At 36.0% G+C, this 27,127-nt stretch overlaps 2 protein-coding genes across 8 annotated transcripts in view; one reads left to right on the forward strand and one right to left on the reverse strand.

Moving 5' to 3' along the window:
- Positions 1-1,678: 1,678 nt before the first annotated feature.
- On the reverse strand, positions 1,679-14,313 carry LOC110451919 (methionine-R-sulfoxide reductase B2, mitochondrial-like). The gene is made up of 5 exons (XM_021500145.1): positions 14,092-14,313; positions 12,652-12,770; positions 12,206-12,282; positions 8,281-8,428; positions 1,679-6,956 (listed from the first exon to the last, which is right to left on the reverse strand). The coding sequence occupies exons 1-5, from the start codon at positions 14,219-14,221 to the stop codon at positions 6,861-6,863; spliced, it is 570 nt and encodes a 189-aa protein (XP_021355820.1). The 5' UTR covers positions 14,222-14,313; the 3' UTR covers positions 1,679-6,860.
- A 5,420-nt stretch (positions 14,314-19,733) lies between these two features.
- Positions 19,734-27,127, forward strand: part of LOC110451921 (STE20-related kinase adapter protein alpha-like) — a 30,029-nt gene continuing 22,635 nt past the window's right edge. For 3 of the 7 annotated variants that reach the window (XM_021500149.1, XM_021500148.1, XM_021500152.1), the window contains exons 1-3: positions 19,734-19,833; positions 22,612-22,751; positions 24,759-24,842. In XM_021500149.1, coding sequence (XP_021355824.1) covers positions 22,740-22,751; positions 24,759-24,842 — 96 coding nt within the window. In that variant the 5' untranslated portion in view covers positions 19,734-19,833; positions 22,612-22,739. Of the gene's footprint in view, positions 19,834-21,975; positions 22,174-22,611; positions 22,752-23,108; positions 23,124-24,758; positions 24,843-25,824; positions 25,842-27,127 lie in introns of those variants that run through there. The other 4 variants (XM_021500154.1, XM_021500153.1, XM_021500151.1 and 1 more) reach the window with 4 other exon arrangements.

The following is a 27,127-nucleotide window of genomic DNA, read 5'->3' on the forward strand; positions in this document are numbered from 1 at the left end:
GATGTTTTTTAGTAGTTTCTTATAGGGTTGAAAAGAGAAAACAATGTAATTCCTAATTTTGAATAAGTCTGAATTTCATATAATCCAGAGAACCTGTCATTCCACTCATTTTATAGAGCTGGAGCAAGACTACTTCTAATACAGTTATGTACATATATGGTATGCTGACTTTGTATTCAAAATGAGAAGGGCAGCATTTATAGTTTCTAGATGATCATTTTTTTTAAACCAATTTAGAAAAAAAAAAAAATTTTTTGCACAGTTCCTTTTATCAATGGATACAGAAATGCCCCTTGGTATAATAATAAATAATAATAATTTGAGGTTCTTATATACCGCTTTATCACAACCTAGTTCGTAGGTCATCTCAAAGCGATTCCCAAATTATTCTCCGTGGTTATAGGGTCTTTGTAACCAGCCAATATCTTTCTCAACTCCCTGGGGAGCATACAGCCAGTGCTGCCATTTCGGCGCTCACAGCTAGCATTCAACAATTCTAGCACTACCCAACCACGTTCTCATTTACAGCTGAGTAGACTGGAACAGGCGGAGTAAAGTATCTTGCTCATAGATACAACACAGTACAGATGTAGTGTTCTTGCTTCAGTCAGTTTTTGCCAAAGGGGGAAGCGAGTTGTTATACTGTGATATGAGTGTTAGTATTAATTTCAAGTGTTTCTTTGTTGTCCATGATTTTGTACACATATCAATAATAAATGCAGTCACAATGTACAGTCAGTATGGGTTTTGTTTATCTCGGTCAACGTTATTCAGATGTCTTTTTAGATAGTGGTTTATACGAAATAAAAATTAAAACAGTTAATGGAAGGTTTTGTTTGATGAATATGCAACTATAATCCTAAACATACATATTTTTTTAATATACTTACATTCATGCAAGTTCTCTGTAGGAAAACAAATTGAACAGGACTATATGTGCACATCAGCACACATTTGTATGTCTGTCATTAAGCTACTAAGTACATCAGCACACATTTGTATGTCTGTCATTAAGCTACTAAGTATCATGAAGCAACCTTTATTTATCTGTAAATTCAACTTCTAATACAAAGTATTGTTTAGATTCTGTTGTATCCAAATACGATACATCAGACTCGTACATGTAAATATTGTAAATCTGGACTTGTACACCCAATAGTGACTTCTTCCAATATCCAATCTTTGATATCTTCCATATATAATATAATTGACCTTATGAGTTAAGGAAGTGTGCTTCTTAACACTGTACAACTTTAATTTGTGTTAAGTAATCTCAACAAGATATTAACAGGTTTCTTAGTGTAGAAATCTTTTTGGAAAGGAGGTGTATATGTCACAGTAAGGTAATATACAGTTAATCCTTAAATGCAAGACTTTCAAGATTGTTGTAAGAATGTAATGCAAAACATGAAATCAAATGTTTTAAGGTTAAGTCTGTGATGCAAATTTTGAATTGAGCTGGTCTTGAAACAAATTCAACATGAGCTGCTTCGCAGTTCATTAAATTTGTTTCAAAACCATAACTCAATTCATCACTCAATGAAATCGACCAAGGCAAGATTCAATCCTTAAATGAATACATATATACTCATATCCATAATGTCTGTGCATTGTGTGGTAAGCAAATAATATGAAAATGCACATGTCATTAAAAAATAAAACCCACAAATTATCAAAGCAAAATCAGGATAACTTTATTTTCAATTTATTAAAAATCATGAGAAATTCATTACATACAACTGATACATAATATATAACAAAGATGTCAAATAGCATGTATTACAATACTACATGAATTTTCATCTCATTAACATCTGAAAATAATAATACGAAATATGTTAAACATTTATTCCACTAAAGTTAAAAGTCGGGTAGCTGTAAGTTTTACACAATCCTTCAACAGTCTAAAACAACAGATAAATAAATAAATTATATTTGTCTTTTTAGAGTTACTTCCCTTTCTACTTGATGACAAATAACCTTTGTATTACATGTCAAATAACAGAAAGTATATCTGGGTACGGGTTATTTTGATGCAACACCTTCAAAAATTCGTTAATCCAGGCTTTAATCATCTGTTAATCTTTGTATAAATGATGATAAGTTAAAAAGAAATTACACACCCGGTAATTATTTTTTTCCAAAATATTTCAGTTATTTCCATATAACATGTAAAAATATTCGAATAAGTATGAGCGCAAAGACTTCAGAACAGAATAAATTGTTTTAAATGAAAATCATACATATTTCAAGACATGCTTGAAACCTTTTTGTTTTAGAGTATATCAACAACAAACAGAAATTGTCAATGTTCAATAAAACCAAGAAGTATTTATGTACATCAAGGTAACAAGAAAAGGATTTTTCACAGCTACTAATTTTCTTGCTGGTGTTTTGTCCTAAACTGCTAGAAGTGAGTTATATCCCCCTTGAAAGTATTTGACAAAGATCACAACAATAACCCTGGTCCAACCAGTAAAGTTTGGCAATGATGTACACAATTGGCTCTAGCCTTTGACTTTACTCTATGACTGTATTCTAAAACCCAAACATATGTTGTATGCGGTAAGGCCAAATAAAATTAATTACTTGGTTCTCAGGCCAATTTTTAAATGTATTTGCTATTGGTAGCTCATCCCTAATCTAAATTAGTGCCTTAAATACCACCTAGCACATACAGATCTAGATTTTCCGTTCTAAACCACAGAGATTGTTTTCTCTTTATAAGTGACTTAAATGCACCAGTGACCAATACCCTACACTCTTCACTCAAAGTACAGCAGAAGCTGTGTCGAAGCTGATTTTATCTGGAACGTTGCCTTTCTTGATTCTGGACTCTTTATGTCTCAGGAAATTCTGAATTAATTCTTGATCTGTTAATCAGGAAGTTTATTGCACCAGACTTTTCCCAGAGGGTCCAATTACAGGATTTCATTGTACAAAAGAGGGCTATGAAAATATTGTATGTACAATACAACTATAAATATTTACACCAGGAATAATAATCATTGTAAGCAGAATGATGAGTCAGACTAGCAATAAGCTGGAAAATACCATGTGCAGGTCTCTTTCAAAAATATTTTCCTAAATATTTACTTTGCACTGAAATAACTACAACTGCCGTCAGGTATCTCTGTATTTGTTTGTTTAGTGAGTTTTTGACAGCAATAACTTGGTGGTATACTTGTCTCAGAAGTTCCAGCCCTAAGTATTTTGAGTATTTGGATCAAACTTTGAAAGTATTGATCAGATTCTAAAAACTAGACTAGAATTTTGCAGAAAAAAATTGAAGAAGGAAGTCCTGAGATTTTAAAATACAGATTTTCAAATGACTAATTAAAACTACTAGTCAGTGAAGATTACGACTTAAAGACTAAAAATAATCTTACTCTTTTATCAAAAAAATTATACAAATCTCTCATCAGTAAATTGCTTCCATGCACAATGCTTTTTTGTTTTTCGAGAAACCACATTTGCATATAATTATAATCATTTCATTTTTATCTAAATGAAACATATCTTAGCTCTATCTTTGAGTCCATATTCTTGTGTGGGGTTTATTTAATGTTGATATTGCAACTAAATTCTATTTGTTGTGATTCAAACATTATTTAAATAGGGAGTTTTTTTGTAAATTTAACAAAGGAACGTCAATTTTTATAGATACAGAAGAATGATTAATTAGAATCCATTCCAAATTGTGAGCAAAAAACTCGAGCTTCTGTTCGTTGTCATGTTCTGGTACCGTACCATACACATCATCTCATTGACTGACCAAATTGGCTTTGTGCAGTTTTCTGAGCAATTTGAAAATGACATATATTCAATATAAATACCCAATATTTATTGCATGTCAAGTAAATTAAAATTTATTTAATTTCAGAAAAAAATCACCTTAAAACATCATTTATATCCTACTTTATTAGTGACTTTAGATAATAGCTATCACAAACTTGATATCTATTTAACATATACTGCTGATCGATATACATGACTATATGTATTAAGATACACACTAGAATTCAACAGAACAAATACCACAATTGTAAATAAATATAGGTAAGACTTCTGTCCTTGTGTTCATTTCTTTAACATTTATAAAGTGCTTTTACAGCTAAACAAAGACATTTTTTCAATGCCCTAACCCCCTTTTTTAACAAAATTAATTAATTTCAAAAATAGCAACAAAAATAACTTAACTTTCTTGTTGTTGCCGAATCTGATATCTACCTTAATTTTGATGAACCAACATAGCAGATAAAATCAACATGGTCAGCACCTTTTCGAAGGTCTTACTTCTTGTTTGTATTCACACACAGCCTCAAAATATTAGAACAATGGGTTCTATTAATTGTCAAGTTATTTCGAGTTTGTGAATTTGATAATAGATAACTTTGAGATCAGAAAAAAATGCTAATATTCTATTTTTTAAGATTCATTTCAGATCAGATCTCAAGTTTATCAAAATAAAAGTCAAGTGTAAGAAAAGAAAAAAAAATTAGAAAAATGCAAATCCATTTGAACAGAATTTTTCCCAATAATATTGCAACATGTATTTTTCCCTATCAAATTGTATTATTTACTGTAAGAACAGATTTCAAAACAAATTATTTCACACATATATAATAAACAATAATTATAACTAACTGGAAACAAACCATTAATAAAACAAATCAATATATAATACGCTTTAAGTTTGCTCCGCTAAAATAAACAAAAATAAAACGTTCAAGAAAAACCTTCCAATGATGGCAGACAATTACTTGAAAATGTGAACAGATTTGTATACTCTTTACAATTCTGTTATCTGAATAGACTTTCTCAGGTAGGGGTGTTACAGAAATCCCCCGTTACAAATACCTTAACTTTTAACGCCTAAATTTTGTCCAATCAAAAGCCTGACCACAGTGGCCATGTTGTCTCATCAGAAGTCCCAATGGAGTTTGCACAATCCAAAATAACTGACCATCTAAATTTAATTATAATTTTAAGAGGAAATAGCCAGTTAATTTGGATTAGTGTTTGCAATGCCACAATAAATGTTGAAGATGACATTTCAATTTGGACCAATTAGGATCCAGGTCATAAACTTACCTATCGTTCCAATGAAGTAGGAACAAATGACCTAATAGATGACTTATAAGCACATCTGTCACAACCAATCAAATGCCACAGCCATTATCTTTACTAGGGATGCAACGATATATCGCGTTATTTTTAATAACGTATGATACACAATAATTTTTGGGAGGTTATGATACACTTAGGAATATAGAATATTTTCAGGATTTTGTCGTTTCTGAATTAAGTCTATTCATATTGATTCCAACATGGCGAGTGACAGTTCAAGCTCTGCCTGAATGCCGGAAGACGTGAATTGTGTGAAACTTTAAAAGTCATGCCCGTTTTGCTTCTACTGTTACTATATGATTCGTGATAGTATCATATCGTGACGACAGTATCGTCATATGTATCGTTTCGTGACCACAGTATCATAATACGTATCATATATCGTGACCACAGTATCGTAATACATATATCGTGACCACAGTATCGTAATACGTATCATATCGTGACCACAGTATTGTAATGCGTATCGTATCGTGACGACAGTATTGTAATACGTATTGTATCAAGACCACAGTATCGTATCGTGACCACAGAATCGTAATACATATTATATTGTTGCAGCCCTAATCTTTACAATCCTGAAACTATAACTTTGCTGGATAGACATCTATACATGCTTATCCATAGCAGTGGAAGTTTCGTTATGTTACCACAAACTTATCTCTTGACATTTCTTCTCAGAAAATGTTCATGGCAGAAGAAAGAAAAATAATATGAAATGGATCGAAAGCAATAAACCACCAAACTTTGTTTGGGGTCCTTAATTACGATTAGAAACACAGTCAAAACAATAAACCACCAAACTTGGTTTGGAGGGCACTACCATTAGACAATTGATTATTGTAAAAGAACACAGCAAGTAATTATGCTCCGGGACAGTTTCAGGAAAACACTTACTGGTATATTTTACATTGTGCAGGTTGTGATACAAGATATACCATTAACATGTATTGTTTGGCTTACATTGTATATGGGTATACACCATTTAATACCATACACCGAAAATGTCAAATATATTTTTTTCGAACTTGTTTATAACTGCAAGTTACATGTAATTGGTCAAAAAGAAAAGTATACTAGAGGTATCACATATGGTTTAGCACTTACATATATGACTTAGCAAATTTGTAATAATTCAATGAAAAAAAATTGTCTGGTAAATATTTCAAGGCATAGATATTTTTTTCAAAAATGAACAGTTCCTATTCCTATATAATACATGTACCTGTACACACAGGTATTTGCATTTGTCTGTAAAACAAGCACCTAATGACCCTGAATTTCTATCCTGTACAGTAAAATTTCTTCTCAAGTCAACATACTAATGAAACTTCTTTAAAACACATCCTTTGTAATTTTCCTGAGACTTAACTAACATACATACATGTATACTGTACTCATCCTGCAGTAAGCCCTGGGGCCAACACATGAACTCTCATTCAAAGTAGGGTTGGGCTTATTGCAGGACAATGAAATAGCATTTGTAAGTATTTGCTGGATAAATATAGTAAATGAATTACCAGGACATTTCTGATTTATTAATTTGCAATATCTGTTTAACTGGACTCACTTCTTAAAACTTATGAGAAATTCTGTTGTGTAAATAAATAGAACATCATTTGAGTCTTAGGGTTGTGCCATTTTTTCTGTCTGTAAACTTTCTGGGATTAAATTAACCAGGAGGGGCGTACTGATCACTCGCTACCCGACTGGACTGGAAGGATGTCTGGTTAGGTCTCTCGGAACCACAGGGCCCGGCTGTTGATACAGAACCTTTCCGTGTTCTTTGGCCCATCTGGGAACACGTGGCCGAGGTGAGAATCACACTGAAACATTAAACCAATTACGCATGTGTGACTGTCAGCATAACAGAAATCAGGACAAAACTTTATCAAACAAGAACCATTCTTCCAGAACTAAAATGTGTATCCTCAGACAGACGATAAAGATAACTGCTGGAAGAATCCGTTCCCAAACTAATCCTCAATCACTGACCGTGAATATTTATTCATTACCACAGATAAGTTTTATATTAAACATGTACAACAATACATTACATATTTTCCATAAATAATTGTTAAACATGCCCTAACCTACATGTCTGATTATAGCCATGACCTCTAGCTGTCCTGACCAATATTCTGGTACATGGCCATGACCTCTGCTCTGACCTACATCTCTATAGGTAATCTTAACTTCTTCCCTGAAATTCTGTAAATGATTATAACCTCTATGTATACCTTGACCTAAATGTCTGTATAAACCCTAATCTTTAAGCTTGTCCATACTGATATTCTGATGCATGACCTCTGCCCCGACCTACATTATTAGTTATATAGTCAGTTACTGACTATATAACGAATTTATCGCATCGAGGACCCTTTTTGCTTAAAATGAAAGTGACTGTTTAGTCCCTTCTTGTCTATTTCTTCCGTTGTCGTCTGCGCAAATCTCTCCATGTTGTTGTTGTGCTGTTGTCTCTCAGTGTCACCGAAACGCTTAGATAAGGGGACGGCACCCACGCTAAAACAAAAGACGGTCGCTTACGACAGCGTCTTACTAATTTTGCCTGGCGTAGGGGAAGCAACTCCTATCATTTTACGATACAATGTAGCGAATGGGAATTACGGTGAGCATTGTATCATTTTCAGAATATTCAGGTACCCGGTATCTGTTGTTTTAGTTTTGAAGCGGTGAGCAGTGGGCGGCCATATTGCCCTATAATGGAATCCTACTGACCCTATATAGAAAATTAGAGGGTCACCACGTGACAGCTCTAAACCAATGGATTTTGGACATTTTTGTCCGAGGTGCGATAATTCTGATTATAGCCATGCATGACCTCTGCTCTGACCTACATCTCTATAGGTAATCTTAACTTCTTCCCTGAAATTCTGTAAATGATTATAACCTCTACGTATACCTTGACCTAAATTCCTGTATAAACCCAAACCCTCATCCAGACTGATATTCTGGTGCATGACCTCTGCCCTGACCTACATTTCTGATTATAGCCATGACCTCTGCCCCGACCTACATTTCTGATTAAAGCCATGACTTCTGTCCCAACCTACATTTCTGATTATAGCCATGACTTCTGTCCCAACCTACATTTCTGATTATATAGCCATGACTTCTGCCCTGACCTACCTTTTTACAGATAATCTCTGTTCTGACCATGCTATCACTGTTGTCTGACCTTCTCAGGATATTGGAGCTGGACTCGTCTCCGGGGATTTTACTGTGAGCAGCAGTAAATGAAGGCCACCCAGTACCTGAGTCGTACTTTGTTTCTGAGCTAGAAAAGATGCATCAGTATTAACACTTTCATCACATTTGGGTTTTCTCTTTTTGTCCAATTCCCTTTTAACATTACTTTGATGCAAGATAGTCTGAGAAGGAGAATCTCTCAGGGTGTGCATACTTATATTGTCAGGAGTGGCATCCTTTGAAAGTGTGGTCTTTTAACTTAAATTCATTGTGAAAGCTAAAATTGTCTAATAAGTGTGGTCTCTTCACCTTATAACTCTGCAACAGTCAAGCATTTTTGTTTTTAATGTACTTGTAGCGATTATCAAGGGTGGAATCTGACAAGGGTGATCTCTCCAGTGCCAGTGATACAAATCTGTCAAGAATGGGGTTTGAAACTTGTGGTTTCATCAATGATACTTGTACTAATGTAACAATTTTAACACATTCACACCTGAAGACACACTTGAACTTGTCCAATTCAATGGTTGGAATAGTTCATTATGAAATTTCAGGGGTGAATGAGTTAATACATATAGTACATTTCTGAAAAGTGTGGCTTCTTTATGTGCCACATGTCAGTGCTGCTCAACATTACAGACTGTTGTTATTTTTATTTAACTTCAAAATAACATTAGAACAGTGCGACAGACGTTTACTGAAGAAGGTTACAGTCCAAATATTAATCTAGACATTATGATTGATTATAATTTCAAGGTAATCCATTTTGACACAATTAATAGTCCTTCACCAAAAAGCTGCATACAAAATATAGCAAGAGATTTGTCTTTGTGAACAAAATATGTCTCCCCTTATTAACTAATTGTCCAATATACTGTTAATTTATACATATTTGCTTCAGAATTAGTTACCTATATAAATTCTTCAGTGAGTAAGTAAATGCATGCACACTAGCATTTTCTTCTCTACATAAATCAAGAAACTTTATTTATTTTACAATAATTTTGAAATCAGATTTTTTTAATTATTTCAATCAAGATGCTGGCCTTGATGGAAATATGCACAGGATTTTTGATGTGGGAGGAAACTAGTGATGGGCAATGGGTTTAACATCTAACTGATAATTGGTTTGTAAACACCTTGTGCCAGGAGGCAATGGGTTTAACATCTAACTGATAATTGGTTTGTAAACACCTTGTGCCAGGAGGCAATGGGTTTAACATCTAACTGATAATTGGTTTGTAAACACCTTGTGCCAGGAGGCAATGGGTTTAACATCTAACTGATAATTGGTTTGTAAACACCTTGTGCCAGGAGGCAATGGGTTTAACATCTAACTGATAATTGGTTTGTAAACACCTTGTGCCAGGAGGCAATGGGTTTAACATCTAACTGATAATTGGTTTGTAAACACCTTGTGCCAGGAGGCAATGGGTTTAACATCTAACTGATAATTGGTTTGTAAACACCTTGTGCCAGGAGGCAATGGGTTTAACATCTAACTGATAATTGGTTTGTAAACACCTTGTGCCAGGAGGCAATGGGTTTAACATCTAACTGATAATTGGTTTGTAAACACCTTGTGCCAGGAGGCAATGGGTTTAACATCTAACTGATAATTGGTTTGTAAACACCTTGTGCCAGGAGGCAATGGGTTTAACATCTAACTGATAATTGGTTTGTAAACACCTTGTGCCAGGAGGCAATGGGTTTAACATCTAACTGATAATTGGTTTGTAAACACCTTGTGCCAGGAGGCAATGGGTTTAACATCTAACTGATAATTGGTTTGTAAACACCTTGTGCCAGGAGGCAATGGGTTTAACATCTAACTGATAATTGGTTTGTAAACACCTTGTGCCAGGAGGCAATGGGTTTAACATCTAACTGATAATTGGTTTGTAAACACCTTGTGCCAGGAGGCAATGGGTTTAACATCTAACTGATAATTGGTTTGTAAACACCTTGTGCCAGGAGGCAATGGGTTTAACATCTAACTGATAATTGGTTTGTAAACACCTTGTGCCAGGAGGCAATGGGTTTAACATCTAACTGATAATTGGTTTGTAAACACCTTGTGCCAGGAGGCAATGGGTTTAACATCTAACTGATAATTGGTTTGTAAACACCTTGTGCCAGGAGGCAATGGGTTTAACATCTAACTGATAATTGGTTTGTAAACACCTTGTGCCAGGAGGCAATGGGTTTAACATCTAACTGATAATTGGTTTGTAAACACCTTGTGCCAGGAGGCAATGGGTTTAACATCTAACTGATAATTGGTTTGTAAACACCTTGTGCCAGGAGGCAATGGGTTTAACATCTAACTGATAATTGGTTTGTAAACACCTTGTGCCAGGAGGCAATGGGTTTAACATCTAACTGATAATTGGTTTGTAAACACCTTGTGCCAGGAGGCAATGGGTTTAACATCTAACTGATAATTGGTTTGTAAACACCTTGTGCCAGGAGGCAATGGGTTTAACATCTAACTGATAATTGGTTTGTAAACACCTTGTGCCAGGAGGCAATGGGTTTAACATCTAACTGATAATTGGTTTGTAAACACCTTGTGCCAGGAGGCAATGGGTTTAACATCTAACTGATAATTGGTTTGTAAACACCTTGTGCCAGGAGGCAATGGGTTTAACATCTAACTGATAATTGGTTTGTAAACACCTTGTGCCAGGAGGCAATGGGTTTAACATCTAACTGATAATTGGTTTGTAAACACCTTGTGCCAGGAGGCAATGGGTTTAACATCTAACTGATAATTGGTTTGTAAACACCTTGTGCCAGGAGGCAATGGGTTTAACATCTAACTGATAATTGGTTTGTAAACACCTTGTGCCAGGAGGCAATGGGTTTAACATCTAACTGATAATTGGTTTGTAAACACCTTGTGCCAGGAGGCAATGGGTTTAACATCTAACTGATAATTGGTTTGTAAACACCTTGTGCCAGGAGGCAATGGGTTTAACATCTAACTGATAATTGGTTTGTAAACACCTTGTGCCAGGAGGCAATGGGTTTAACATCTAACTGATAATTGGTTTGTAAACACCTTGTGCCAGGAGGCAATGGGTTTAACATCTAACTGATAATTGGTTTGTAAACACCTTGTGCCAGGAGGCAATGGGTTTAACATCTAACTGATAATTGGTTTGTAAACACCTTGTGCCAGGAGGCAATGGGTTTAACATCTAACTGATAATTGGTTTGTAAACACCTTGTGCCAGGAGGCAATGGGTTTAACATCTAACTGATAATTGGTTTGTAAACACCTTGTGCCAGGAGGCAATGGGTTTAACATCTAACTGATAATTGGTTTGTAAACACCTTGTGCCAGGAGGCAATGGGTTTAACATCTAACTGATAATTGGTTTGTAAACACCTTGTGCCAGGAGGCAATGGGTTTAACATCTAACTGATAATTGGTTTGTAAACACCTTGTGCCAGGAGGCAATGGGTTTAACATCTAACTGATAATTGGTTTGTAAACACCTTGTGCCAGGAGGCAATGGGTTTAACATCTAACTGATAATTGGTTTGTAAACACCTTGTGCCAGGAGGCAATGGGTTTAACATCTAACTGATAATTGGTTTGTAAACACCTTGTGCCAGGAGGCAATGGGTTTAACATCTAACTGATAATTGGTTTGTAAACACCTTGTGCCAGGAGGCAATGGGTTTAACATCTAACTGATAATTGGTTTGTAAACACCTTGTGCCAGGAGGCAATGGGTTTAACATCTAACTGATAATTGGTTTGTAAACACCTTGTGCCAGGAGGCAATGGGTTTAACATCTAACTGATAATTGGTTTGTAAACAACTTGTGCCAGGAGAGGTAAAACTTGACTTACCTGAACAGTTCTGCCCTACAGCAAATACAGTCATACATTCCCTTCTCAAACTTATTTGTATAGGCACCAGTGAAAGGCTGAAAAAGGAAGTTTAGTAATTTCTGAAGATACATTAATGGTATATTGGCGCCATTGAAAGGCAGAACAAAACAATACTTATTTCCATAGCCACAAGTGATAGTATAGATGAAGAAAAATACTTAATATCTTCAATAAGATTCATCAATTTGGAAATATGTGATATTAAAGTTTTACTTTCTACACAAATGTGACACGTTTAATATGTACATTGTTTGTGTAGAAAGTAAAACTTTGATATCAATAACACTTATTTCTATTTTACAAAATTACTAATTTGTATCTGCACTGTACCTGGAAAATGATCTAATGATAGTCATATCAGCACAATTGAAAGCCTGAAAGACAACACTAAGGTAAAGCCTTACCGGTTCTGTGTGTTTTTCTCTGCACACCAAGTACTGCTCAGGAGTCAGACGTTCCTCCCAGTGCTTATTGGAAAATGTACGAGGGTCGTCTGGATCAAACTGTGCCGATGGAGATGCCCCTGATAGATATAAAAGATAAAGTCTTGGTTGTACCAAACAAGGTGCCAAAGTCGTTTAGACCTGTCTTATTTAATACATTGTTCTCTTTATCATATAGTCACCCACAGCCCTCAAGGTAAACCCCCCAATGACCCCCATGTTAATCATCAGTGTGCTAGCACACATATTGTATAATGGTAGGCCTTTATAAAACTTATATGAATTACCCCCAAAATTTTAACCTGGAAAGAAACTTGAATAACTTTAATTTAGCTTAAAAGGGGACACATCTCATTTTTTTTTTTACTTTACTGTTTCAATAATGATTTGCCAATGAACCACCCTATAGATATATTGGAGTGCTCGTACACATATCAAGCAAGGATGATGGTAGATAATTTACATTTAAACATTTGAGATTCATGTGTTTGAGGAATTATTTCAAGCTAACACCAAGCACAGGAATGAAGATATTTTTCTTAACATGTCAAGAACTAAAGCCAAAGCTTTGTGTGTAGTTGGCGCACCATTTATCTGCAATTGTTTTCTGGGTTTGGGATATAATCAACCTTAAGCTCAAACTTGGCAAAGCTATAGGCAAATTTTATTTGTTGAGGTTGATGTTTGGGTACTTACACCATTCAACATTGAAACAGAGAAAGGTAAAAACTAAGGCCTGAGGGTTTATAAAAAAATGAAGAGATTTTCAGTTGAAATAAAAACAGGTTGGAGGGAGGGGGAGTTGCAAGACTCGCTAGAAACCCCTAACCCCACCCCCTCTCAAGAAGCGCCCATCAAAAAATAAGTTTATTCCACCAACTTCTTTGTTATTTTCACAATTAGATAGTAATGAAAAGTATAAATTTATGTGGAAAGCTTAAGAAAACTGACAACAGTCATATGGCGATTTGGGCATATAAAAAAAAAAAAAACGGACTTGTCCAAGTCTACAGCAGTATACAATAAATAACCTATATACTTTGTAACCTGTATAGCACCAAATAACAATGTCTATACATAGTTATCGTTTTAAAACATGATAACAACTCGTTAAGCAGACAAATCACATTGATATATCCCGAGACGTAAGGATTTCTGCTTGTTTGTTTACATGACCTAATTTCATTATTATATCGTCTGACGTCTGACAACAGATATCGTCCAAAATAAAAATGTTTTTGCAAACAAAGTGGCATAACGCATATTCTTAAATGATGCATGCAATCAAGTAGCATATAATTACATCAGACATTCAATGAGTATCGACCATAAGAAAAACAATGTGTGAATATAGGACAGATGAGCTTGAAATTTCTCCTTCAATGACCCTTGATCACTTACATCTTACGGCCTGCTGAAGCGGGGGTAAAATCGTTTTCGTTGTATGAGGAGTTGTTCCTCTCATTGCAAAAACCCTGGATGTGCATGCTACACGGCATAAACTGCGCAACAATTTGACCGAAGAAGACATTGTGTATCCCGTATCGTTTCACTTGTGCAGGCCGGAGGAAAATTTCTCAGTCTGTCGACTGATGACGTCATGGAATCTCCCCGCGGAAAATTCTCGAGCAAGGGGAATTCCCCCTGTGCTAAAAATAAGAGAGAATCCCGGTTAATCAAAATAACAATGATATATTACCATAGGCCCATGTTCCTTAAGTTGCCGATACACTGTCGGGTAGGATTTTAACATAATGAGTTGCTTCATAATAACAATGTTGTTTGTTGCCACCATCACTTGTTTTTACACTAAATGGGTCACAAGTTTTACATTTTTAATGGATTTTCCTAAGGTAAATTGTTATGTGATTGAATCAGAGACTTATATATATACTACAAGGTCGCTGATTTAATTGAAAAAAAAGTCGATTTTTTTTCTCTCCCACATTATGCTATCTTCCGACAGCGACATATATATTTTAACTCTCTATATCTAATTCTTCTGAAATAATAATATTGTCGTGATATTTTTTTTTAATGAATTAGAAACTTTAGGCTCAATTAAAACATTTATTTAGAAATCAATTCGCACACATGCCGGAAAACTGTTGAACGGGAAATAAATTAAAAAAAATATAGTGAGGGAAAATTTGAAAATAGACAACATTTTTTATTATGCGTATGTACAGAAAAAAAACCCATCAACTCTACCTGTTGAAAACGAATTCAGTCTGAAAATTAATATGGAAAGGCAAGATATATTGAGCAGGAGCCCTATCAGATAATATTAATTTAAAGTGGATACTTATATACTATGTAGCTTGTGAATAAGTATATACTATGTGAATTATGTTATATATATATTTATATTATACAAGACTTTTATAGTTTAATAATACACAAGACCACTTCACACGTTACCCTACAGTTAGTGGGTTTCGCGGATGGCTGCGAGAACTAGCTTATATAAAAGGCCCGATCGTTTTAATTTCTTGATTATTTCTATTATTGGACCAATTGAAACGGTCGGGCCTACAAACTATACGGTTCCCACAGCTAGGTGTATGGGTCCTCTGCTTACCGGGGACTCTTGTAGAGTGCCAAACTGACTTTCAATATATACTATATAGATTGTGATCTGACTTGGAATCTTCATTTCCTGTTCCACTGCTTACCCTGGGGTGTTTCCAAGTCTCCTGACATATACCGTTTAGTAATATTTACTTCCAGCGGTGCTTTTCTGGTTATTTTCTTATTGTGTTGATGATCCGGTGCTATAAATAACAAACATAAATACATGTACATAGGATATATATATTATAATAATGTCACATCGCTTCCGCTTTGGTGCTTCAACTATAGCATGGCTAGTATTAAAAAGTGTGTACATGTTAAATGTGGCGTAATAGTATTGCCGTCCTTGGCATTAGATACCATAAAAATAAAAATTACCGCGATACGTGTCAGTTTAAAAAGTCCCTTACAGCTTACATTTACGTACACACAGACCGACGGAAAATTCATATGAGTATGTGTTATAAATAGAAGAACTGCATATGTTACATAATTACCCTATAAAATAAATATAGAAACGCCTGTATAGGAATATGAAATCGTGGAAAATTACTTTAACAGCTTATATACTAAACGAAATGCGGCGAACCGGTATTATAGGTATCACATTACTGTTGGTATGCTCTTTCTATTAATTATACCTTACGAGTCTTTGATTTAAAATGATAACCACAATTAATGTTAGACATACTTCTGTTTATATTAGCACAATCCTATCACAGGGTGGTGGACGGTTTCCTCCGCCTATCACAGGATAGACGGTCTCCTCCGCCTATCACAAGATGGACGGTCTTCTCCGCCTATCACGGGATTAGACGGTCTCCTTCGCCTATCACAGGATCGACGGTATTCTCCGCCTATTACAGGATGGACGGTCTCCTCCGCCTATCACAAGATGGACGGTCTCCTTTGCCTATCACAGGATGGACGGTCTCCTCCGCTTATCACAGGATGGACGGTCTCTTTTGCCTATCACATGACTGACGGTCCTTCTTCGCCTATCACAGGATGGACGGTCTCCTCCGCCTATCACAGGATGGACAGTCTCTTTTGCCTATCACAGGATGGACGGTCTCCTTTGCCTATCACAGGATGGACAGTCTCTTTTGCCTATCACATGACTGACGGTCCTTCTTCGCCTATCACAGGATGGACGGTCTCCTCCGCCTAACACAGGATGGACGGGCTCCTTTGCCTATCACAGGATGGACAGTCTCTTTTGCCTATCACATGACTGACGGTACTTCTTCGCCTATCACAGGATGGACGGTCTCTTTCGCCTATCACAGGATGGACGGTCTCTTTCGCCTATCACAGGATGGACGGTCTCCTTCGCCTATCACATGACGGACGGTCCTTTTTCGCCTATCACTTGATGGACGGTCTCCTCCGCCTATCACATGACTGACGGTCTCCTTCGCCTATCACATGACTGACGGTCCTTCTTCGCCTATCACACGATGGACGGTCCTTCTTAGCCTATCACAGGATGAACGGTCTTTCATAGCCTATCACATGATGGACGGTCTCCTCCGCCTATCACATGACTGACGGTCTCCTTCGCCTATCACAGGATTGACGGTCTCCTTTGCCTATCACATGACTGACGGCCCTTTTTCGCCTATCACATGACTGACGGTCTCCTTCGCCTATCACATGACTGACGGTCCTTCTTCGCTTATCACAGGATGGACGATCCTTCTTCGCCTATCACAGGATTGACGGTCCTTCTTCGCCTATCACAGGACGGACGGTCCTTCTTAGCCTATCACTTGATGGACGGTCTCCTCCGCCTATCACATGACTGACGGTCTCCTTCGCCTATCACATGACTGACGGTCCTTCTTCGCTTATCACAGGATGAACGGTCCTTTTCCGCCTATCACAGGATAGACGGTCCTTTTCCGCCTATCACAGGATGGACGGTCCTTTTCCGCCTATCACAGGATGGACGGTCCTTTTCCGCCTATTACAGGATGGACGGTCCTTCCTCGCCTATCACAGAAAGGACGGTCCTTTTCCGCCTATCACAGGATGGACGGTCCTTTTCCGCCTATCACAGGATGGACGGTCCTTTTCCGCCTATAACAGGATGGACGGTCCTTCTCGCCTATCACAGAAAGGACGGTCCTTTTCCGCATATCACAGGATGGACGGTCCTTTTCCGCCTATTACAGGATGGACGGTCCTTCCTCGCCTATCACAGGAAGGACGGCCCTTCTTCGCCTATCACAGGAAGGATGGTCCTTCTTCGCCTATTACAGGATGGACGGCCCTTCTTCGCCTATTACAGGATGGACGGCCCTTCTTCGCCTATCACAGGAAGGACGGTCCTTCTTCGCCTATCACAGGAAGGATGGTCCTTCTTCGCCTATCACTGTCCACTGTCGTATCTTCGTGTCTGCGTGTCTAAACCAATTGTTGTTGACCACCTCGCGTCTCTTTATCCATATCCATTTGGATGTCGGACAATTCTGCCTATCTGCTCTCTATCTACTCCCAACAGTTGCTTTTGTTCTGAACAGAACACGCTTAACAACCCCAACGTCATGAAAACTGATTGATCAGGTAAACCCTGCAACACACCGTTACTAGCTAGCAGACACAGTCTTGTTGTTGGCGGTCAACCAGCAGCGGGTAATTTTCCTTTTCGTCTCATGTGCTTGTACCATTTGACTTATCATGGTACCGTTAGTTCTACCACAAGGACCAGCTGCTTGGGTCCGGGATTACAATACAGTACCTGGATGTAGCGGTGTTGAAGTCACCTCTGCTGAGAAACCAATACACTGGTGATCGAACACCTGTTGTTTTTTATTTGTATTTTTCCCAATCTCCTGCTAGGATCACGCCTCCCTCCAATTTGCCATTTCCTTAAGTCTCCGCCTTCACAAAGATAACACAATGGTCCTTTCGTGAATGCTCTTTTCCTCTCCCGAAATTGTCTACTTTCTGTTTTCTCCTATAAATGGCCGAATGGTGGCCCAATGTGTACCTCCCACCTGCAAAGGGACCCTTGTGTGATGCTAACTTGACCATTGCTCCATGTCGTCTATGTTGGGCAGACATAGTGGTAGTCTGTCTGCCGCTTCACTTTCTTGATTGACAGCTGGGTTCGATAACCTGGCTTCACAGGTCTCAAGTGCTAAAGCTGCGAAGTACTTTCAACCTACTCCTCAGCGAAGGTTGCGATGCCATGTAGACAAGCTGAAGTACTAGTAGTTAAGTCATCATCGAATTCAAACGAATGAATTCAGTTTCAGTTTCTTTATTTTCGAGAGCCATCCGACTCATAGGTTAAATGTGTAACAATTACATCATGTAGTACACATGTGCAAGAGATTATTATACAAATTTAAATTAATAATGAGAAACCACTTTAACAACACAGGGACTTGAGCATTTGTTACAGCTTTCTTTGGACCTTAATGAACTAAGGTGTTCAGACTAATTTTACACGTCTTCGGGATAGTTTGTTGATTTTGATTTTAAAATAAAAAAAATGTGGTGAGAATATCAGAAAATACATCGCTAGGAGGCAATCTTACCTAAGCAAGGTTCCTTTTACGGGCTGCTTTAACGTAATGCATTATGGGAAACATTTGGTGTTCGGGTCTATTTATTTACTTTTATCCGCATTTTTACGTCTTCACCAATGTTACAGATGTAGTAGTGCGATGAGCTGCTACTGTTACCCTTGATTATGTACGTAACAGGAGAAGAGAATCGCACGGCCATACCAGGATTCGAACCCAGTGCCCTCGATCCGAACTCTAGACGGCTACCAGGCCGCCGACATTAGACCACCCAGTCCACATCCGGCACATTCCGCTCCCTCTTTATTGTAAGTCTTCGATCCCGCAGATATCATTATTTACAGCCTTGAGAACGGGGATCCCTTGTTAAGCGAAAACCAAATATTTGAAACAAGGGTTTATGACATGCATCATTGTCACAGGAACCTGAGCATTTTTTTCCAGTTATATATATTATATTTGGCCCTAAACTAAGGTGTTCAGAGTAATTTTACATGGTTGAGGGGTTTAGATCGACTTTCGGTAACATTGCCACCCCATTGCTTATATATACGAGCGATCTAAACCCCCTAACATGTAAAATTACTCTGAACACATTATTTCAGGTCCAAATATATATATGTAACAAATTATCAGGTCCCTGTGATCATTGTAACAGGAGATGGGTCGGAGATAAGCTATAAGCAATTCACCAATGAGAATATAATATTTGAAAAAAAAAGTCAGTGGCCTGACTTATAACCAGCAAATGCTACTTTAATCCGGTTACACTAGTTCGCCCTTGTCCGGCGCGTGGTCGAATTCACGGAAATAGCCGAGCGTGGCCCAATTGCAACGGTATCGCCACACGTTAAAAATCTTAATCAGGATATGGTGCAAAGGGCGTTAACGTTTTTGTGTTAAAATTAAGCGCATTTTCGATTCCGAATCAATGTAAGCATGTCAACGACCCAGATGTTATGATTTTTTTTGACGTTTGTGGTTGGTTTTTGTCCTGCAACAGCAATCGACAGACAGAAAAGGAAATCCAATGGTAGCATTCTTGTAAAATAAGAGGTTTTTCGCAATTGAATGTGTGTGATATGTTTTCTAGTATGACGCATTCTAGACGAAATCATGTTGTGATGCATTTACAATATGATTTTATCACATTATTGTGATAACACTAAAAGCTCTCGGGACACGACACACGGTTATCGAGTAGGCCCTTCATGATCTGCAACAGTTCGTCTGTTCATAATATTTTTTGTAGAGAAGACATCTTCATCTGATATACTTCCTCCGTCGATACCGACGATTACGGAAGTAGGGTCGTTGTGCTATTGTGCGTTAAATATGTACAGTGGGGTTTTTTTTGATTTTTTTTTGTTATTTGCTATAGGATAAAAACAGGTTAAAAGCAGTGGAGTGTTAGTTATGTTGTAGGTTTTGTATATGTTCGATTATGTTGTATGTGGTGCATGTCCTGAATTCTGCTAGTGTATTTGATTGAATTAATTATAATTACAGTACTGGATGAACATACTTTTTCTGGTGTTTGTAGCCAGAGTTTACTCTGGTTCCAACACTGGGCAACACCAGACTTTTCAAGAGGAAACTCTGACTAAAGGTCATGTTGGCAAATTAATGATAAATTGTAACAGGAAAGAGAGCAGTGTGCTTCCCCCGGGATCGAACCCGCGATCCCTAGGTTCCACGTCGGACGCTCTAACACTGAGCTAAAGGGAAATTTCCTCTTATTCGAATCTAGAAGACGATCGTAATCCAATGTGTGTACAATTCAAATTTTCCACAGTCTACTCCACCCTTTTTAAATGTTTTCGCCTTCAAACACCACAACCCAGGTTCAAACTCCATGTCACCACAGGAACCCGTCACAGACACAATTTGTAACAGGAAAGAGAATAGTGTGTTCCACCGGGGATCAAACCTGCGATCCCTAGGTTCCTAGTCAGATGCTCTACCACTGAGCTTAAAGGAAATTCCCTCTGGCTAGAAGGCGCCTGCAATCCTATAATTAAGATCTGCCACAAAGTAAATATATAATAATATTTCTTTACATGGTGTACATTGTCAACAACAAACTCTGTAGAGCTTTGCGACACTGCTAAGGGAACAAAATGAAGTTTTGGTGGTAGAGGAAAACCCATGAGGGGATAACCATCGTGCCATCGGAGAGATAACAACAAACCATAGGAGACATCCCTCTCTTTTTCCGCCACTGCTGGGGATTGAACCATAATTCTTGGGATATTGAGTGATCTGAAGCTCAGGCTTGATTGCACACATGCAGTAGAAATGACTGCACGTTGGTGATGACGCCTACCAAAGCACCCATAGCATTGATGATAAGTTGAGGGGGCTATTTTGTTATGTATATTCATACAAATGCAAACAAGACCTTGTGGTAGAATAATGCCTACAGTACAGGATCCATTTTCCATTTATACATAACAGCACCAAAATTATTTGTGACTACCCTAAACTTTTAAAGGCAATTTTCAAAAAAGCTTTGTTAAAATCAAGATCACTCTCTTAGAAATAAGATCTCTAAACATTATAATTATAATCGCTAAATTTCACATTTATAAGCAAAAACTGAGAAAATGCATACCAAGTATTTTAGGTTTTAAAACAGAACTGGACAGGTATATACAATATGAAGAAATCATAGCAAAAAAAACCATGGAATACGAAAAATTAAAATTAAAAAAAATAAAAACAGTGTCCAGGAAAAATATAAGATGGGCAGTCAAGAGGAATTTTCATTGTATATTGTTCACAGATCTATATATTTATATACCAGATATATTAATTTTAACATGTACAATATACTGTCAAATGTATAATATGCAAAAGGTTGAATAAAAACATGTTAATTTGAAAAAAAGATCACTCTCTTATATAAAACATATAACATTATTTTAAAAAATAAAACTTGTTACCTACCTTCCTACCATTTATTTGTCAAACATGTTACAGGAACATGTTTTTTTTTTGTCTGGCCATATTGTAAATTAAACATAACGATGGTTAACCAAGTTTTGTATCAAAGCAGAATATTGCAAGGAAACCCAATTATTTTTGTATATAGATTTCTCAAATATTCCTTTGTATCTGTTCAAATGAGTCACTTGCCTCACACCTTCTGAGGATGCTCACACTTTCAGTCTATCACTGGGTATAAAATATGATAACTCAACAACCACGCCAGTGATTTACTATACATTTTTAGGTTCCAATATTAAAATATACATTATCTTGTAAATATGAACTGATGATTGTCTTAGACATAACTTTTCTTCATGATTTCAGGTGCCTTACTCTATATATGATCTGTACTCTAGGGCTGTCACAATATAGTGAGAAACCAGTATGTATATTGCAATACACAGGCATATTTGTTGCAATGCAGTAATAAAGTTTCGCTGTATTAAAGGATATTTTTAATATCTGCTAGGTGTTTTAACTTTTCAAATTACTACAAATTCTAACATATATATATGCCAAAACCATAAACAGGCTTTTACCATTGGTTGGAATAAGTTGAAATTTTAGTATCAAAAGTTGGTTTAACAAAAAATGAAATCTGTTTGATGTACCTTATATTATAGTGGCATTTGATTTTATAGCATGACATCATGACATGACTACATTGCAATGTCCCTGTTACTGTTCCATACATGTAATACACATTGTGTGTAATTTAAGATAGAGATTTATTATGTATTCCAATGCTATCTTCATTGGACATTTATGCTTTTGAATTCTGTCAAACTAATTCTTACTTACACTTGATTTCTTATTTCAGATCAACATCAATATCACTGCAGTTTTAATGACAACATTGAAGTAAAAGCTCACCTGATCATAACTGTTGGAGAATAGAAGACTGATTTTACGTTATAGTGTTACAGATGTAGATAGATTTAAAGTGTCATGTCCCTTCTGGTAAGTTAGTTAGTTAGTTAGTGTATTGCTTAAAGCTATAAGTTAATATATAGATATGAATTTAACTATATTTGTTATAGACACATGTGTTTTGAAGTTACAGAACTATGTTAACAGACAATTCGTTTTTTAACTTTTATTTCAACAGCCTAGCTATACATACTGCCGGCATGAACTGGGAAAATACAAGTTTCTTATGGGAAATAACTAAAACAGGTCTCACAGAGTCAGACTTTTCTTCATTTTGGCTAGGGGAAGTATTCTGTTTTTAACTGTAACAAAAAATGAAAATTTCTGAGGATATCATTCATAGATAAATTATTATAGGCATTAACAAACAATGTTTTGCTTTTACAGATTTATATTTAAAATGTGAGTGTTATACATTGTCTTATTACATTTTTAATATTTTATAAATTTGTTCGTAGATGTAGAAATTGATTTACACATACAGTTCTGATAGTTACAAAATTTTACTTTATTTCCAGTTATTACACTAGAAATTAGACACTGTTGATCAATCGACAGACTTGTTAAAGTCTGCTATTATCCATCCTTGATATCCAGGAGTTGCGCTCACTTTCGCTCTCTACACCCCTGGAATATGTCATAGCAAAATTGAAGGCTCCTTGTGCGCCACCTTGTTGATGAGACAAGAAAATTAGTTCGATCCTTTGATATACATCAAAAGAATCTCACGGTCATGTAACGGTAAAAATTGACAGGCTTTGAAGTTAGGCGTATCTCCTTTGTAATCTACAAAGGACAGGTATCATCCTAGCGATTGGTCAGGTTTTTTTACCCGAGACCAATCAAACAGCTATCTTCATGCCTTCAATTTTGCTATGACATATTCAAGGGGTGCACAGAGTGAAAGTGAGCGTAACTCAGGAGTGGGCTGGATATCGAGGATGGCTTTTATCATGCTGTGGCAAAGTTTTGTTTTAAAACATCATTTTCGTTTCTGAGGTTGTATGTTTTTCTTTTTACAATTTTTGATTTCATATTGTTTTACATTGGATTTTTGTTGAGACACGTTTCCCCTCACAAGATACAGAATACAATTGATAATATATACCATTTAATAAATTTCACAGAATACATTTAATAAATCATTTCTTTTAATGTTGAATGTTATTGTATTATGAATGCAAATTTTTAAGTGACTTTTCGGAATAAAAAACTAAATTATGACATTCATTTAAATAAGTTATATCAACTAGGGTATTTATACCTATTGGCCTCGATTCTGGTCAAAATTATTTTTATATTGTTAAAAAATAGGTCATTTTATGTGCACCATTTGATTTTTAAAAATGATTAAGTATTTATTGATATATATATATATAAAATTCCAAGTTCTTAAAGAAAATGTTCACCACTATTTTTTATCTGTCTAAGAAAAAAATAAAACCTATTTATGAAGCATAATTATAGTACATCATTAATGATCAATTTTGGATTCAGATTCCATATAGGTAGATTTAGTTTCCTTTTATCCCTACATGTATGGAATTCAGTTAACTTTTCTTTTCTGATCATTGAAAGTTTGCTCTCCATTTCTAGATGATTTATTTCTTCACACTAGTTTAGTTCCAATTTAAATCTTATTCTTTGTATTCTATAAATCATAGTTGAACTTTTGCCATACATTGTTATCTTCTATTTTGATGGTGAATTGATTATGACAGCTGTTATCAGCACATTCACAGCTTACTATACGAAGAATTTCCCTTTTTTACCACACGATTTCCCTCGCTTATGGATACACCAAGGTCATATACTTTTTTGTGTATACAATGTATTACATTTTATATAATAATGTAAATCTATCGTGACTTAACCCTTTCACCCCTATGTAACTTTAGTAGACTCTACCATGCATTGATCTGGATGAGTCCATTATGGTCTACAGTGGTGAAAGGGTTAAGAGTAATGACAATAAACATGACGTCATGACATTGTGCTATAACTCTGTAACAATTGTAGAAACTTTTCTGTTTGTAGCAGCAATGTGCCTGTGCCAGTTCGAAAACCAAGGAGTCGCCGACAGCTGTGCCTTACAGTCGTAAACACCAGACCACGTCAGCGGTAAGTTTCTCCCTCTGTCAACAAAAATTAACTCTGAACATGTCCACGGTAAGTTTATTCATTTGTCAGCTCCCGACTGTATACTTTGGTTGTTAAGAACAGAACATGTCCATGGTAAGTTTTGCCATATATATATATATAGGTGTTGCTGTCTCTAATTTCACAATTGTAATGAAATTTTTGTTGTTTTATTAGTTCCTTAAAATGCTACTGAGAAAAGTATTTTAAGCATGATGTAAGGACTTGGAAACACATTACCAGAGCAAAATAAGGACAAATAAGTCCAAATTTAAATTTTGAAATCTATTTACCTATATTTTGTATTCCTTTAGTACTCTATTGACACAGTGAGATTAATCTATGAAGGAGGGGCTTGTCTATAACTCATTTATTCCTGAAGGACATTGGGGACTGTTTGTCATTATATATGTCTGGTTGCATTTAAACTACATGTATGTTATACAGTGAAACCTGTCTAATATGATCTCTAGGTATTCCAACTTCCTGCCTAATCTGAGCCTGAGTATTGTTTAATGTTGTCTCATTGGGCCCTGTTTATTCTGACATCCTGTGTAATCTGATCCCTAATTATTAAACATCCTGTGTAACATGACTCCTGATATTACTGTCATCCTGTATGATCTGACATCTGAGTATTATGATCGACATCCTGTCTGCTCCAACATAATACTGAACCACATTTATTATGAAAATTAACAAATAAGACCTATGAATTCCAGCATCTAATAGGCTATCCAGTATGCTGTATCACACAGGATGTTGGATTAGAAAGTTTTCACTGTATGTGGATCATAGAAAATTACCCATAGAAAAAAGTATAAAAATATGTATGTTGTAAAAGGGAATGTATTGTATTGGTATTTTGATTATTCACTGCTTGCTTCGTCCAAAACATGAGAGAGTCTGGATATTTTGACATCCTTTAATGATTGTACAATTATATTTACTATGATTTCAACAGTAAAATCTATTTTTGGAGTGAGTATAGAATTATTTCTTTTACATGTAATTTGTGTACATATTATATGTTGTTTGTGGGAAAGTAATATAAAGTATATTGTGTACAATCTTTTACATACTTTTTTAAACTACAAATAAAACATGTATAGACATAAAATTATTACACAAAATTATGTGTATTAAGTTTTAAACTGATGAAACCAAAATGTTAAGTTTTTGTTGGTTTCTGCTTATTTTAGAATGTCAATTTTTCAAAAAAATGCATAATAATTATCCTTTATGAATATATTGTTTATTGTTTATCTGGACAATAATGTTTGTAATTAGATCATTTCAAACAAGAATCCTTGTAATGCAATTGAAATAATAAAGATTTTGATATAGCATGTCTAGCACTGGTTATGCGTCCCCTATCATTAAACGATTGCCGTTCTATGAGATGGTCTGATAGATGGTAGGAGCTTTAGTTGGTATATATGTTTATAGCACAACCACAATGCTTGGTACACAGATTCTTGTGTATATAGGGATCACCTTGTCCACCGGGGTCAGGCCAACACACCTCAATTAGAACTGGGTCATTCAGGTTTTATATGTGCATGTAACTGTGTCAACTATATCATTGGCGTTTTGGTGATCCCGGTTAGACTGGCTGTGATGTTGATATATATATATAGATATAGAATCATTAATGTTATTACTAGGGGGTGTATTGGTGATCCTGGTTAGTCTGGCTGTGATGTTGATATATATATATATAGATATAGAATCATTAATGTTTGCTAGGGGGTGTATTGGTGATCCCTGTTAGACTGGCTGTGATGTTGATGTATATATAGATATAGAATCATTAATGTTTACTAGGGGGTGTATTGGTGATCCCGGTTAGTCTGGCTGTGATGTTAATGTATGTATAGATATAGAATCATTAATGTTTACTAGGGGGTGTATTGGTGATCCCAGTATAGTCTGGCTGTGATGTTGATGTATATATAGATATAGATTTATTAATGTTTACTAGGAGGTGTATTGGTGATCCCTGTTAGTCTGGCTGTTATGTTGATGTATATATAGATATAGAATCAGTAATGTTATTACTAGGGGGTATATTGGTGATCCTGGTTAGTCTGGCTGTGATGTTGATATATATATATAGATGTAGAATCATTAATGTTTACTAGGGGGTGTATTGGTGATCCCTGTTAGTCTGGCTGTTATGTTGATGTATATATAGATATAGAATCAGTAATGTTATTACTAGGGGGTGTATTGGTGATCCCTGTTAGACTGGCTGTGATGTTGAT

This window comes from Mizuhopecten yessoensis, unplaced genomic scaffold, assembly GCF_002113885.1.
Source record: "Mizuhopecten yessoensis strain PY_sf001 unplaced genomic scaffold, ASM211388v2 scaffold6287, whole genome shotgun sequence".
Lineage (NCBI taxonomy): Eukaryota > Metazoa > Mollusca > Bivalvia > Pectinida > Pectinidae > Mizuhopecten > Mizuhopecten yessoensis.

Coding starts and splice junctions, on each gene's coding strand:
- LOC110451919 (XM_021500145.1), bottom strand. CDS start 14,221: ATGTCTTCTTCGGTCAAATTGTTGCGCAGTTTATGCCGTGTAGCATGC. Junction 12,283..12,651: donor GAGAAAAACACACAGAACCG/GTAAGGCTTTAC, acceptor TTCCTTTTTCAG/CCTTTCACTGGTGCCTATAC. Junction 6,957..8,280: donor CAGAGATTATCTGTAAAAAG/GTAGGTCAGGGC, acceptor TTAATGTTTCAG/TGTGATTCTCACCTCGGCCA.